This window comes from Neolamprologus multifasciatus, chromosome 7, assembly GCF_963576455.1.
Source record: "Neolamprologus multifasciatus chromosome 7, fNeoMul1.2, whole genome shotgun sequence".
Taxonomy (NCBI): domain Eukaryota; kingdom Metazoa; phylum Chordata; class Actinopteri; order Cichliformes; family Cichlidae; genus Neolamprologus; species Neolamprologus multifasciatus.
In genome coordinates this window covers 31417136-31431772 of record NC_140445.1, presented here as the reverse complement: position 1 = coordinate 31431772, position 14637 = coordinate 31417136, and the positions used below count along the sequence as shown (strand labels likewise).

The 14637-nt window shown below is 39.4% G+C and overlaps 1 protein-coding gene across 1 annotated transcript in view; it reads left to right on the top strand.

Annotated features, from left to right (window-relative positions):
- The window catches only part of LOC146514571 (leucine-rich repeat transmembrane neuronal protein 4), a 117756-nt gene extending 103890 nt beyond the window's left edge, over positions 1 to 13866 (top strand). Inside the window, exon 3 of the mRNA XM_085165911.1 lies at positions 4981 to 13866. Coding sequence (XP_085022037.1) covers positions 4981 to 5304 — 324 coding nt within the window. The 3' untranslated portion in view covers positions 5305 to 13866. The remainder of the gene's footprint in view (positions 1 to 4980) is intronic.
- The last annotated feature ends 771 nt before the right edge of the window (positions 13867 to 14637 follow it).

The following is a 14637-nucleotide window of genomic DNA, read 5'->3' as shown; positions in this document are numbered from 1 at the left end:
GTTGGTCAGTCTGGTCTTGCAGCCTCGGCTGATTGTTCGGTCTACCAGTAGCTGGTGTTTTGCACCTCTGGTATTCTTGCCCATCCCTTCCTGTGCCCCACTCATGTATTGACCCATGTGCCTGTTCATCCTAGCTGCTATGATGCCTGACAGGAGCTTCCACGTGGTGCTGAGGCAGGTTATTGGTCGGTAGCTAGAGGGGACCAGTCCCTTAAGGGATCCTTGAGGATTAGGACTGTCCAGCCTTTGGTTAGCCATTCTGGGTGTCTCTCATCAACTAGCAGGTGGTTTATTTGTGCTGCCAGATGCTTGTGGAGTGCAGTCAGCTTCTTTAGCCAGTAGGTGTGAACCATGTCGGGGCCCGGTGCTGTCCAACTCTTCATATTGGAGACCCTTTCTTGGATATCTGCCACTGTGATGGTTACTGGACCCTGTTCAGGGAGGTTGCTGTGGTCTGCCCTCAGATCCACTAGCCACTGAGCATGAGTTGCGTCCTTCTCCCATATGCTCTTTCAGTACTGTTCCGTCTCCAGCCTTGGTTGTACTGTTCTCATATTGTTCCCCTGCCACTGAGAGTACACCTTGGCTGGTTCTGTGGAGAACAGCTGGTTTATTCTCCTTCCTTCGATCTCTCTGGTGTACCTCTTCAAGCGGCTGGCCAAGGCTGTGAGTCGTTGCTTGACAGTTTCCAAGGCCTCAGGTATGGACAGCTTCCTGTACTTCTTAGGCACCTTCTTCATCGCATCTTTCTGCAACTCCAATTGGCTAACCTCCCTCCGTGCTACCTTGATCTTAGTGTCTAGCCTCCTTCTCCATGGAGGGTACTGCCCCTTGTGGCTGTTGAACTTGTAGCCAAGTATCTCACTGATCACTGCTGCCGCATTGTATTGTGTTGCTGTAGGTATCGTCCATAGTGCTGCATTAACATCATCTAGCAGACCTTGTGAGGGTACTATATATATTAGGGGTTCAACGATACACAAAATTCACAGTTCGGTTCGGTTCGATACTTTGGTGTCACGGTTCGATATTTTTTTGATACAAAAAAAAATGTTCATGCCTTTTTAATTTGTCATTTATTAAAATTATAAATATATATTTTAACTCAAAAGTACAGTTTTTAAATTTAATGTTGCTGAAACAACAAAGTAAAAAAAAAAATCTATCTGATCGAGAAATCACTCATCTTTGGAAAAGAGAGTTTATTACAGAGAAATGGCTCTTTCCAAAATAAAAGCTATACTATACACTTCTTCTGGGCTATATTCTCAGCAGCATATTAAACATATTAGGTCCCCATAAGGACAATCATGTGCTAACGGCTGTCTAAATGACTCGGGTAAAGTTTGCAGCATGCGTGTTTGTTGTTTTTGTCTGCTTCCACTTGTCTTTGCACTAGGATGATGTCAGAGTAAATGTGCAGTCATATTCGTTGTGTTCCCACTAGTGCTGTCAGCGTTAATCTCGTTGAAATGATGTTAACGCCACAACACGGCAAATCTCTGTTAACGAGCTACCGCGGATTGCCCCATGCGTGGGGCTGGACAGCCAACACATTAACGAGCTAACTGTGCTAACGCACTAGTTCCCACCCATGTAATTGAGCATTGCGTGGCACATCCGACATACTGTTTTACTTTTGTCCATGACGCGCTTACCTTCAGGGTCATACGTCACATGAAAATGGTTCCAAACGCCAGATCTGAATGAGGGTGGGGGAGGTTCAATTTGCCATGTTGCAAGGAGAGCTTAACTTCTGTCTCGCTAGCTTGCCCTGTGCTCAGTGAATCTGCGTTCGACTACTCCGCCTAGGCTGCACTGTCGAGCGCAGATCCACTGAGCGCTCAACACAGACAGCATCGTCAGAAGCAAAGTTGATAAAATAAATTAAAAATTTTGTATTGTTCGATACATATGCGTACCGAACCGAAAGCACTGTATCGAACGGTTCAATATCGATACGAGTATTGTTGCACCCCTAATATATATATATATATATATATATATATATATATATACAGAGAGAGAGAGATAGATAGATAGATAGATAGATAGATATGAAACACACACACACACATTAAAAAGTGTTCTAAACGAGCAAGGTTGGGAAAGGGTTTAAAGTGAAAGGGGAATGAGGCTAGTAATCCACTGAGTGCCTGTAATGTAATGAATCAGCCCCACTGGGGAGGTGGTTCTACTGGTCTACTACCATAATGGAAGGAAAGTGTGTTATGGAAATGAAACTTTGTGAATGTACAAACATTGGTAACTACAGCATTACCAAACCAGATAAACAGGGACTCACATTTCAATGTGACTACAACTTTCTGCAGTTGCTAACTGTAATGATCCACTGCATCAAATGCATTATAGTAAAGCCCAAATATGTATGTATTCAGGTATGTATGTATTTATTTATTTATCTGAAACAAAGCTGGTGTAAATATTTTCAGAGGGGCTCAGAATGCCCTAATCCTTTGCTCACATACAACACACACACACGCACACACACACACACGCTCAAACACGCTGTTTTTCTTTTTTTTTTCTTCTCAGCCTGCATTTCTAAAACAAATTCTTCTCTGACATTACATCAAGAATGATGCCTATTTTTTACATGCATATTGGAGACACAGTTACTGACCTGGTCATTCAAAACTCTATTTTATGTTGTTATTATAATTTTAATCTGCATTGGTAGCAATACAGTTTACATAATGCATTATGATTTGAGGTGTCATACCGTTAGTTTTTTCACAGTCACTTCTTCTTCTTCTTCTTCTTTGTCTTATTATTATTATTATTATTATTATTATTATTATTATCATCATCATCATCATCATCATCATCAATAATAATAATAATAATAATAATAATAATAATAATAATAATAATAATAATAATAATAATAATAATAATAATAACCAGGTTGGTCTGCCTGAATTGTAATATCTATCCTGCCCAGTATGACTTCTACTGTATTACAGTCCTACAAAACAGTAGTTGCACACTGTGGAACAACCAATTTTCTGTGAGTGTGTGCAATGTTTTTATTTCAGTTGCTTCAAAGATGGGGACCTGGTCTTTGACCACTCGCACATAGTTGAGTGACTGTAGAGTATCAAAACAGTGGTAGAACAGCAACATGACAGACTCTGCCTGCTCTCTGTCTGCTAGCAGTTTACAATTGATCACATGCGCATGTTTGTTATAATGTGGTAATTAACTGTGCTAAGTTGTCAAAAATTGCAAATCTGTTGCCATTTGCATACACAGAAATTCACATTGAATAGAAATTTGTATTAACTACTGACATTGAGAGTTCAGTTCACATAGAAAGAGAAATTGAGAAGTAGTGATGTTATTTTTGCAGATTTTCAATGTAGCTGTGAAATGACACAGGTACTTGGAAACTTTGCATTTACAAAAATAAAACCTAGAATACAGTCTGATGACAACCAGTTGAGTCGAGTCCAGGGCACAACTGTCAAGTAGTATTATTTACAAACCTTTGCCAATTTGTCTAAGAGTGATTGCAGTCACACTGAGCTGGATCAAAATTGTTTGGAGACAGGTTACATCCCACCAGGGGATCTGTTAATTGTTGCTAGTTGTACTTGCCAACACCAAAAAAAAGTAATAGCAATCCCCAGGCAACCACATTTTTTTCTTAGTTGCATGGAGATTGTCGTAGTATTTTTACTCTAAACTGACGGTGCCAAGATGATTTTTTTAAGAAGTGTCTCCCTCCTGTAAATTTTTGTCAAGCACAGGTTTATATCATGTTCTTAAGATCTGGTTCCCATCACTGGTACAAGTTAAAAATAAAACATCAAGAATCTGAATGAAAGTACAGTTGTGACACTTGCTCTGCTTCCAGCACCTCAGAGAGAGGGGTTGTATTATTCATGTCTTCCGTGTTGTTGAGGTATCATGTAGCTAAAGTTGTGTGTTTCGTATTGCCTCTGTGTACAGATCTGATGATCTTTCGCTCTGTCAGGCTGGGGTGTTTAATCCAGGTCAGCTGCCATCCTAAGCTGCTGTTTTCATGGCTTGTTAGAAAACTCTTAATTGGTGATACGTGTGTGAGCTAAAGTTAGGGAGACAGTGTCGCAAGAGTCTCATCTGTTTGTCTGGCACTGTGTTAAGGTTTGTGGAGGGAACACAAGACCAGACACATGGCCAAATGTGATGAGTGCTTCTGGCTCTGACACAATTGACATGGCACTAGAGAGATCACAGACCCTATGTTCTCCAGCTATGTTTTCCCAAAGGCTGAGCACAAAACCACCCAGCTTTTTGTCTTATATAGATATGTGTCTATCACTACAAATCCAGAGCTTCTTATTCTTGTGACAGTCAATAAGCAATTCATTACAACTTGTGGGTTTGGAACGTTCTATGACTTAACTTAAGATGCTTCTTACATCTATAAACATCAGTTGTTGTAGAACACGTTTCAAAGAGTCTTTGTAGCCAGTAGGTTTTGGTCAAGTGCAGGCTCAGGTGGTCACCATGTGAGAATGATTACAAAGAGTTATAGGCTTTGAGTCACACAGGCACAATGAAATGTAGTGTAACAAATTACATGCTTCAGAAAATTTAACATTTAAAAGTATGTAATATAAATTCAAAAATTAAACAGCTGTGGCTGTTGTGACTTGTGTTCATAAAAGCTACCCTTTTTTAAATGTTTGAAGTGCCATAAAAGATTTATTCTTACATTGGCTGAAGGTCCAATAACATAAGCAGGTCATATCCAGGATTAATAAAAGGAGAAATATTTCAGTTGACAGATATAATTTCATTTCCTGTTTTGTGATACAGATAAATAAGAATTTGTTTTGAAGCTATATGGCTAATTATTTTTCTCTCTTTTTTTCTCTTTTCTTCCATTCTCTTTCCTTTGTTTCTTCCACTCTCCTGTAATCATTCCATATGTCTTCTACCTCTATCACCCCTTCTGTTCTCACCAAACAGGTCCCTCATCAAATGGGTGCACTGACCTTCTACCGTTATGAACAGCCTATTGTAGACTACTGCCAGGCCCATCAACCCTTGCGGCTAAACATGGGTTATGAGGGACCCCCACAGGGCCTGGAGGGCCTGGAGGACCTTGGGCCATGTGATAGAGGCACTATACAGACAGTGGCACTGCCAGCAGTGCCCTCTGCTGCCAGCATAGGTGCCCCTGTTCCAGGACCTCGCTCTCCTCCATCGACCCTCAGACCACCAACTGAGGGTCCCGGCAGCAGTCCTTTTCCTACTTCTGAGCGCACTGGCACACTCAAATTTGGACGCTAGTGAGCATGGTTAGAAGTGGGGCAAGGGCCTCTCATTCACCATGACTTTGAAATGAAGGGGCAGGCGAGCTGGTTATTCAGTGGGGCCTTGTTCTTAGAACATCGGTATGTGAACTAGAGGACAAAATTTTCAAATTATGCCTGGAGGCATTTATCATCTGAAACACACAGTCTCAACCATATACAGTAGGGTGAGACATTCTTGCTGATCATTTTGTTTTTCTTTTCCAAAACAACTCATAGAAAAAAAGGGTCCCTGACTCAAGGGAGGTTAATTCAGCATATGCCACAAAGAATTACCTTATTTCCAAATCTGATCTTTGTCATATCCCATATCAGCATCTGTTCACAGGAGCAGCAGCCAGCTTACTCTGAGTCAGGAGTGAAAGGGAAAGTGCAATAAACAAAAGTTTTCATTCACGACAAGTGAGGGCAGTAACATCAAAGATTGAAGAGATAGAGCATATGAAGAGCAGAAGGCTTCTTACTGTGATTAACATTACAATTTCTACTCACTAGCTATTAAGAAAGTTAACATATATAATTTCATTAATTACATAAATATTTTGTTTCTTTGAGTGTCATATTTTGTACTGAATTACATTAATGTGCATGTTAAACCAAAGAGTTTACTAATATTTTTTCTTTCTTTTTGCACATAAGGTACTTTAACTAAGGAGATTTTTAAATGTCAGATGTTCCACTGAACTAGCCTCTGCCAGTTCACATTTATAATTACCACTAGATCCCCTGATGATTTCGAATGGACTAGAATTGTCTTAAAGAAATAGAATAATCAAGGGGGTCATCATGTTGAAAGGTTATGAACGTATTTACCATAATGAGGTATCACACCTGGCACTCCCAACGTCAGCTCAAGTCAGTTCTTGTGATCTTAGTGTTGCTATGAAAAACATAATTCAAAGCAGCATAAACTGTATGTTCCATAAATGTATTAAATATATAAAGACCCTTTACACAGATGAACAACAAGTCATTGTACCGTATATGACTATATCCCAGCTGAATAATCCACTATGCTTTAAAAAAAAAGGCAATCATAGAAAAACTAAAATAAGAACATTTGAATGAAATGTATTGTACATATTATTGAAAAGGTCTAGGTCAAACCACTCTCACTGCCCCAAACAGTCATTTGAAACATTGTTGAGTCAATTTTTGACTTTCATTAACTGGACTACTTGAAGAGCACCATCTTGCTGGGTTGGCCAGGCTTAGGCCATGTGCTCTTCCACCACAGAGAATAATGGTGCCTAGTGGTGGCATGCTGAACCAGCACGTTGACTTCTCTTTGACCTGCATATGATCCCACAGACTATACAGGAGGTATTGCCTGACATCTCAATTTTTTCCAGAAAGTGAGCCGAAATTAAGGAATGTTTTCTTTTTTTTCTTTTTTTTTTTCTTTTTCCTAATCAGTAAACCTTTGGCCACCGTGTTGAGCACTGCTGCTCGTTGACTTATGGAGCTGTTGAGGATTTCGGATACGGCTTGCATGGCCTGTCAAACAATGTCCTCAGTTTAACTCAAGCAGTGCACCAGTTTCCTACATGTCAGTGGTCATACTCTAGGGAGCTGTGGAACTTACGCTTGCTCTTCCTACAGAGAGACTGATTGATCCACACATGAAACTGCAAGGGGGGCAACATTTCCCAAGAAAGATGATGCATATTCAAACAAATATGCATTGTTTTTGTTTTATTTTGTTTTGGTATTATATTTTTTTGCTTGAAAATTTTTGAGGTGTTCAAAGATGATGTCAAGAAATTCTATAAGACGAATAAAAGGACAAAATCAAATAGAACTTATTTATGATGTAAATAATGAGTCTTTAAAGATGAAAAAAAAAAGGTATGAACTTAATTTCTTCTGAAACACAAACTGCTTGTGAACAGAGGAGGAGCCTTATTCACTTTCCAGTGGGAATATATTACTAAGATGACTTGGTGAGGAGGTTCCTACTGTAATGCTCTCGTTGTTTCAATGATAAGTATTTTTCTATCTGCTCCCGTCACTATTCTACCACTCTACCATTAAAAACAAAATATGTTACTGACATTATTTCTCAAATCCAGTCATTTTACTCAATAACGCGAAGAGGGGAAGATTCTGAGCCCTGTTATTGTGATGTACTTCAAGCGCCAAACTTGACAGAGATTCATATTTCCTGTTCTGCCATCAGGCATGTTGGAGAAGCCATCTCACAGGGGGTAATCAAATAACGTGTTGTTAGTTACATCCATTCCTCTTGTTCAAGAATTTTAACACTATCAGCCATTTCAAGGTCTACTCGGGGAGAAGTGTGCTTTTCTTTATACCAAGAGTTTAACTTGTGAAGGATGTTCTTTATAATGTGCCATTATTTTGTTAAATGTTTTATCAAAAAAAAACAAAAAAACAAAAAACAAAAAACAACTGACCCGAAATGCTTCATGATATCACAACTAAGAAGGGTTCGGTCCCTTCATGTACAGGACATTGCATTTAAAAAAAAAAAGCAGTTGATTCGCTCAGTGCGGTTGCTTAATAGTGATGGTGGAGTTTACTTTGTAATAGCAGCTGTGCCAATGTCTTTATAATGGGAGCTCTCTCAATTCTATCCATGTATTGTCCTGCCTTGCTGTATATCACCCCTGATAACTCCTTGGCCTGAATTTCATGTCTGCTGCTTGGTGACTCGGGTGAACCTGTTTAACAATGTTCTATTTCTGTCTGCATGCTGATATTTTAGGAAACTGTGCCCATTTAGGGAGGAGCACTGAACCAGAGACAAACAGTACGGGAGATAATTCCTGTCCGGAGTGCCCTAGAACCGGCAGCACATGTCATGGACAACTTCACTGTTTTTAAAGCATCTTGTTTGCTGACCCATTCATGCCCTTGTCTCGATTAAAGTAGAATTCCCTGGCACTGTAGGCTGTTAAATAGAGAAATAGGTTTGTGTCGAGCACTCACACCTGGGACAGGCATTCCCTTTAATAGTTTCCTGTTAAGCCTAGTACCCTACGCATACTAATTAATGCAGGTTTCAGAACAGTGATTATAGTTGATTTCAGTCTGAACGTAAAGATCAAAGCTTCCTTGCCCTCATGTGTAATTAGAAAATGCAAATACCATCTTTGTATATCCACAATTAAATCAGCTACTAATAAATGATCAATTGATCATGACTACCTCCCAGATAAAATCAGATATGTTCAGTGGAATGTTTGAATTCTGCTGCCAGTAATTATTCAGTCTTTTGTCCATTTATTTTGCCATCAGAGAGCTGGAAGCACAAGCAGTGCATGCTAATGATGCATGTTTGAGCTGAACTCCAGGACCGTCTGTGCTAGCCCCGCAATGCCAGTAGGCTTTGTTTTCTCTTCTGCTTCGTTTGTTTATGGGTTTATACTACCCGAGTTCCCCAGTCCCTGTCACTCTTTGTGTTCGGGCTCAACTCCCCATTGGGAAAATTTTTTTTTTCTTTTTTTCAAATTTCGCCTTTTTTTCTTCTTGCTTTGGGTGGGGTGAATAAAGGTCTGAAGAACTGCAGTAAAAAACTTTTATATTTCAGTGTTTATGCTTAGAGGAAAAGCTAAACGCACATCTCCAAGGGGACAGGAAAAGCAGGGGAGAAGAGAAGGGTAGACAGAGATACTGTTTAATAGGGAGAACATAGAGGGACAAATGGGTAAGTGTGAGGACATTTTATTCTGTTACAAGGAAAACGTTGTGATATATTTTGAATGCTCCAGGGCAGCTTTGTTTCCACTGCAAGAAATGACACAAACAGCTTCAGCCATGCTCTCACACTTGCAACACACATCCAGTCTGTACTCTGTAGAGGCACATATGGCACACAGATTAAGCTACGACATATTTGCATCCTCTGAACTGTATGTATTATGCATGCGCTCATACAAAGATGCACTTTATCTGAAAAGGAATTATCATTTACACTGTTACCAGTAATCCACTTCTTAGTCTTTGCTGGAGAAACAATCACAGACGGAGATGTACAAACACATAAAAAGACACATGTGCTTAATAAAAGGATAATATAGGTACAGCAGGGTTTGACACCCCCATTCCAGTTCATCAAACAGTACAGTGGACTCTAATCCATTATCTGATAAATGGATTTGAAAATTTAATTCCAAGCCAGACATGGCTTTGTAGCTTTCCTTCCTCTGCCATATATTTGTGTCTTTCTAGTAAGCAGCACTGGGACGTTCCCATATAGCACACACTCATTCCAAAAACAAAAATAGGATAAAAACAAAAAAAATTAAAATAAAGAAAGAAAAAAAAAAAAGACAAATGGTAATATTCCTCATTTGCAATTTCTAGATTTGCGTTCCTGTTATTGTTACTCTGTCATCAGTGTTTATACAGAATCAATAACTTCTGTGATGCAAAAGAGAGACTGGAAGTGTTGCTAGCGATTTAGCTTCCCCGCATGTACCCAGAGGGCCTCTGTGTGTGCACGCGTGTGTGTGGGTTTGTGTATCTATAGCAGCACCTACTCCTCTACCTCCTCCGAACCAGCATTACCATTACTGATGTTCAGGCCAGCCCGGTCCCCATTGATTGTTATTGTTCCATTCTCTTTTACATTAACAAGAAGTCTTTAACCTATGACCTACATTGTCCTAACTCTGTTTTTCTACCATTGCTCATGTCAGCGGGGACACAGAAAAGGAAGACATGATCATTAACCTCTGTTGGGGAAACACACTTTTCCGTTTGTCTGACAAAGCCCGTTTACACACCTAATTGGATTTAATGTTGGCACTGCAGAGAGCATGTTTTTTTATTTAAATGTGCTGCATTCTTTGCTTTCAGTTAACAGTGCAATGAGAAAGCAAGAAGGAGGAGCTCGAAAGAAAGCAATATCATAATTAGTCTTTGTGTTCCTTGCAGGCCCAAGTCCTTTCCCATGTTTTTTTGTTGCCTCTTAAAATACTTTTCATACAAATCTTTTGATTCCCACTGTCTCCCCCTCATTCATATCCTGCAGACAGCTTCAACTTCTGTAGGTTGTAAATATGCTCTGCATTGTTTTCTTTGGTAGTCGGTTTGTTGTTGATTTTTTTTTCTTTTTCTTTTTTTTTCTTTTTAATTTCCTTTTTTACTGTAATCAGACCTAAAGCATTTTTGTGGAGACCTGGTCCAAGCGCAAAAATATGGCTCTTATTTGAGTATATTATTGTCAGATAATGTTTTGTAAAAATTTTGATGATGAATAAACATCTAAAGATGGAAACTGTGTTGTCCTTTTTATAATTCAATTGTAGTTTGTAGTTAATAGATTACTTTACCCGTCTTACCTATTAGCAAGAGTTCACCAGTTATGGCCAGTGCTAGTCAGCCTGCAGAGACAGAATTTCGGGCCTTCAAGAGGAGCAAAACTGAGAGCCTTGCGTGGCTGGCGTCTGTACTTGGAACCTTTACTATTGCAGTTTTTGATGTAAATTGTTGATAATATCCACTGGAAACACTGATGGCAAAATAAAAATTTCTCATCGATTCAGGTGTGTTTCTAATTTTTTTACAGTGACTCCTCCTAACTCTTTAGGAAGGGGCCCATTTTTAAACAACTGCTATTTCTTTGAAGCGTGTAAGTATCCGTACATTACACGTTTCCCTGTAATGTGAAGATTTCCCCAGAAAACAGTGTCCATCTTTCATCTCAGTTGGCAAGAAATTTAAATTCATACTCAAACTTCTAAACATCAATCTAATCTGGACTTTTCACCACATGCAGGATTGCAATCACAGAGTCCTAAGAGGGGGGACAGAATGACTCTCAGCAGGCTTTGGCAGCCTGGGGTTTCCTCAAAATAGCAACACACTTCACAGAGACTACCATAAAAACAGACTATAACAACAATATGAGACACATTGTGATCTGCGATCACATGGTGACAATACCCTCATGATGTGTGAGATTGTCACAAAGTGTGTCATCCCTTGTGTACAACATACTGGTGTTTTTTGAAACCTGTCAAGATGCAGAGACAATGCTTGTGGCAGGCTCATCAGTGGTGTACTTACCAAAACGTAGCTGTCGTATCTTCACTGTTAAGCTTAGTGAAGAGTCAACACAAGAGCAAGAAACTAAGAATTTTAGTAAAAGAAGACATTTGTTCTACAAAATATGTCAAGGAAGAAATGAAAAAAAAAATCCCCTTCAATAGAAGAGTTAAATGTGGACAAATATGGAACAAGTACAGCGATGTAATGTGACCCAAACAAGAGTCAGCAGCACGCAGTGTACATCTTGGCAGCGGATGTGTAATTGTGTTTGTACATGTATCTGAAGATGCATGCACACTATTACATCAGTTTGATATGATAATGATGCTTACAAGAGACACAAATTTTAGGTGTAAGAAATTAAATAACATAGTTCAAAATAAATTGTGCATCAAGTTTTCTAAATTCTTCAAGTTTGACTTAAAGCATGATGTATAACAGTATGCATACCTTTAAGCAATGCAAAGTCAGCAACCTACATTTTAAAGTTGCTGTTTATTTTACAAACTTTTCAGAGACTGTGTTGGTGTACAAGTGATCATAAAGTCAACTTGATGAATGCAGCTGACATGTTCAAAGTGAACCAAATACCCGTGGCAAAGGAGCACTGCCAGTGTCACAGAGATGGGAGATCCGTTTGCTCCAGCCCGCTGTCAGTTCAGATGCACACATCATGCTATCACTGCCTTGGAGGAACATGACAGGCCCACTCACAGTCCAGCTCACTGTGGTTTTCAGGACATGGGGTTTTGCTATCTTTTACTTTTTCTCCTCCAATGATTGCACACCCTTTGGTATAACATCAAGAGGAAATTACGCTGCATTTTTTCACAAAAGTTAGACCTGCATTCAGATGACTATAATCTTCACTAATTGCTGATAGATGTAGATAACAGATCTGCTACATTTTTTGGTAAAAGAAAAAAAAAAGTCACTGCACTTTTCCACTCTCTTCGTTAGCTTCTAGGCTTCAGGAGGCAAGCAGGTTTGTCAGCTGTCAAGCTAGCCCAACATAGTGTCAGGATTTCTGCTCATCCTGTTCCTCAACACAGGAATCAACTGAGGTAATGTCCCAGGGTTGCTACTGTTCACACTTGGATTTGAGGGCACACACAGCTAAAGCTTGCTAGTTCTGTTTGTTCATGACACAATCATGCTTGGTTTAAAGTACTATGTCATAAAATGGCCATGACTAGGTTGAGTCAGGAAAATAACACATCAGTTATAATCTTGACAAAACCAAAGATCCCAGAATGAAGGCTTGGTATGTCAAAATTAGGGGTGGGTTTTAATAATCGATTCATCGCTTAAAATCGATTCTGGCTTGGACAACGTGATATCGATTCATTAGAATCAAAAATCAATTTTTTTATATAAATGTATTTTGCCCAAAATTCCAGAATCTCAGGTGAAACGTCACAAAATGTTGACAACCACCAAACATTAAAAACAGTAAATGAGAGCAGGTACACGGCTTTTGCACAAAGACGTAAACACAAAGCGCAGACCCGCGGATCAGAATCAGTGAGATATCGCCTTTCTCACCCGACGGCATGGACACGGTCAGGGCTGAAAGCCGACAGCTCGCTGATTCTGATGTTTCGGCGGGTCCGCGCTTTGTGTTTACACCCTTTTTTCGCTGATTCTAAAGCTGTTTTATCTCTCTCCAAACAATATTGACTGAACCAGCAGCAAAAGAAGATCCAAACTAAGCTTCACATAAACATCGTCAAGGACTCCCTCTTACTTTTGCTGTTTTGCTTCCACCACAATAAAATCACACTTCATGCACAACTCTCTCTCTCTCTCTCTCTCTTTCTCAGTGTACAGTACTTCAAGAACAGTTATTTACAGCGCTGTCGGCCGCTGTTTTTTTTCCCTTTTACTTACTTCCGAAAAGAAAGCCCAATTTCTGCCGTTCAATAGGCTTCTGAACAAATTTTAACTTTTTAAAATTATGCAAAATGCAAAACGCTTAGCCATGTCTCTAATAAAACCGCTGTAACTTCAGAGGTAATGTTCATATGTTGATTAATGGTTTTCTTTCATTTTTGATGTACTGCAGAATATTTTTATAAAATCCCAGGCCAGGAAAATCACCTTCATGTTTTTCTGTGTTTTATCTTCAGCTACTTTTACACAAATGCCTCTGCTGTGATGCTCACACCTTTGATCAAGTCTGGAAAGTGTCAGCTTCCTTTTTATAGATACAAAAATATGCAAATGTACTGATCTTAATTATAATATTTCTGACTGTCTGAGGTAAAATTTCCCAGATTCAAATCAAATTGAATCGAATCAAATTGAATCTTGAATCGAATCGATTCAGGACCTTGTGAATCGGAATCGAATCGATTCTAGAAATCAGTGACGATACCCAGCCCTAGTCAGAAATATTCCTTGGCCTGTAATACATTGTCTAATGAGAGCATCTAACCAGATACTATGTATGGGAGCTGCACTTTCATCAATTACAAGGCTCTTCTGAGGGTCATGATGAAAACCCAGCTAATTATTAGGTGTGGGGGTCTCTCCTGGGAATTCACAATTCACAGATTAATAGATTGTGTGTCTGAAAAGTCCAGTGGATTTATGTGCTGCAACCTTTTAGCAAAATGTATTTGTAGAGTTTCTTTCAGGCCATGCCTACATAACAGACACACACACAAAGGTAATTAGGTAATTGTTGCTTCTGAGCCTCAGACACCGACAGATTTGAAGATGCACATTCAAGGTCATCAAGGTTACCTGAACAAAATTGTGAAGCTTTAACCAAATAGATGTTTAATTCCACCAGAAGCCTGGACAGAGAGTGTAATAGGAAATGTTGCTTTGGTATACAGAACCCATCTCAACATTGTTGTAGGCCAAGTGCCGCTACTCATGGCAACTTGTTCACATTACCCAAACCCAAACCCAGTTGAGCAAGTTCAGAATAAGAATGCAACAAGCCTGCTCTGTAGAGATCTCACTTTGTCATTCACATGACATGAAATAACTCCTGCCAACTTCTAGGACCTCAGGACACCAACAAATGTCCCATGCCAATGCCCTTACGAGTTATATTTTCTTTCAGGATATGGTATACATTAATATGTGTATTTCTTTGCACACTTTGCACAATGTTTGCACAGCATCATATAAAAAAAGACCAATTTCCTTTGCGTTGAGGGTAGCCGCTTCTCCACAACAAAGGTCCGCCTTAACTGAAAGGTTAAAAAAAAGGTCTGACATGGCTGAGGGGTCAGTCTCTCTCAGTTGATTGCACACAGCCCATCTGATCTCAGTCTGT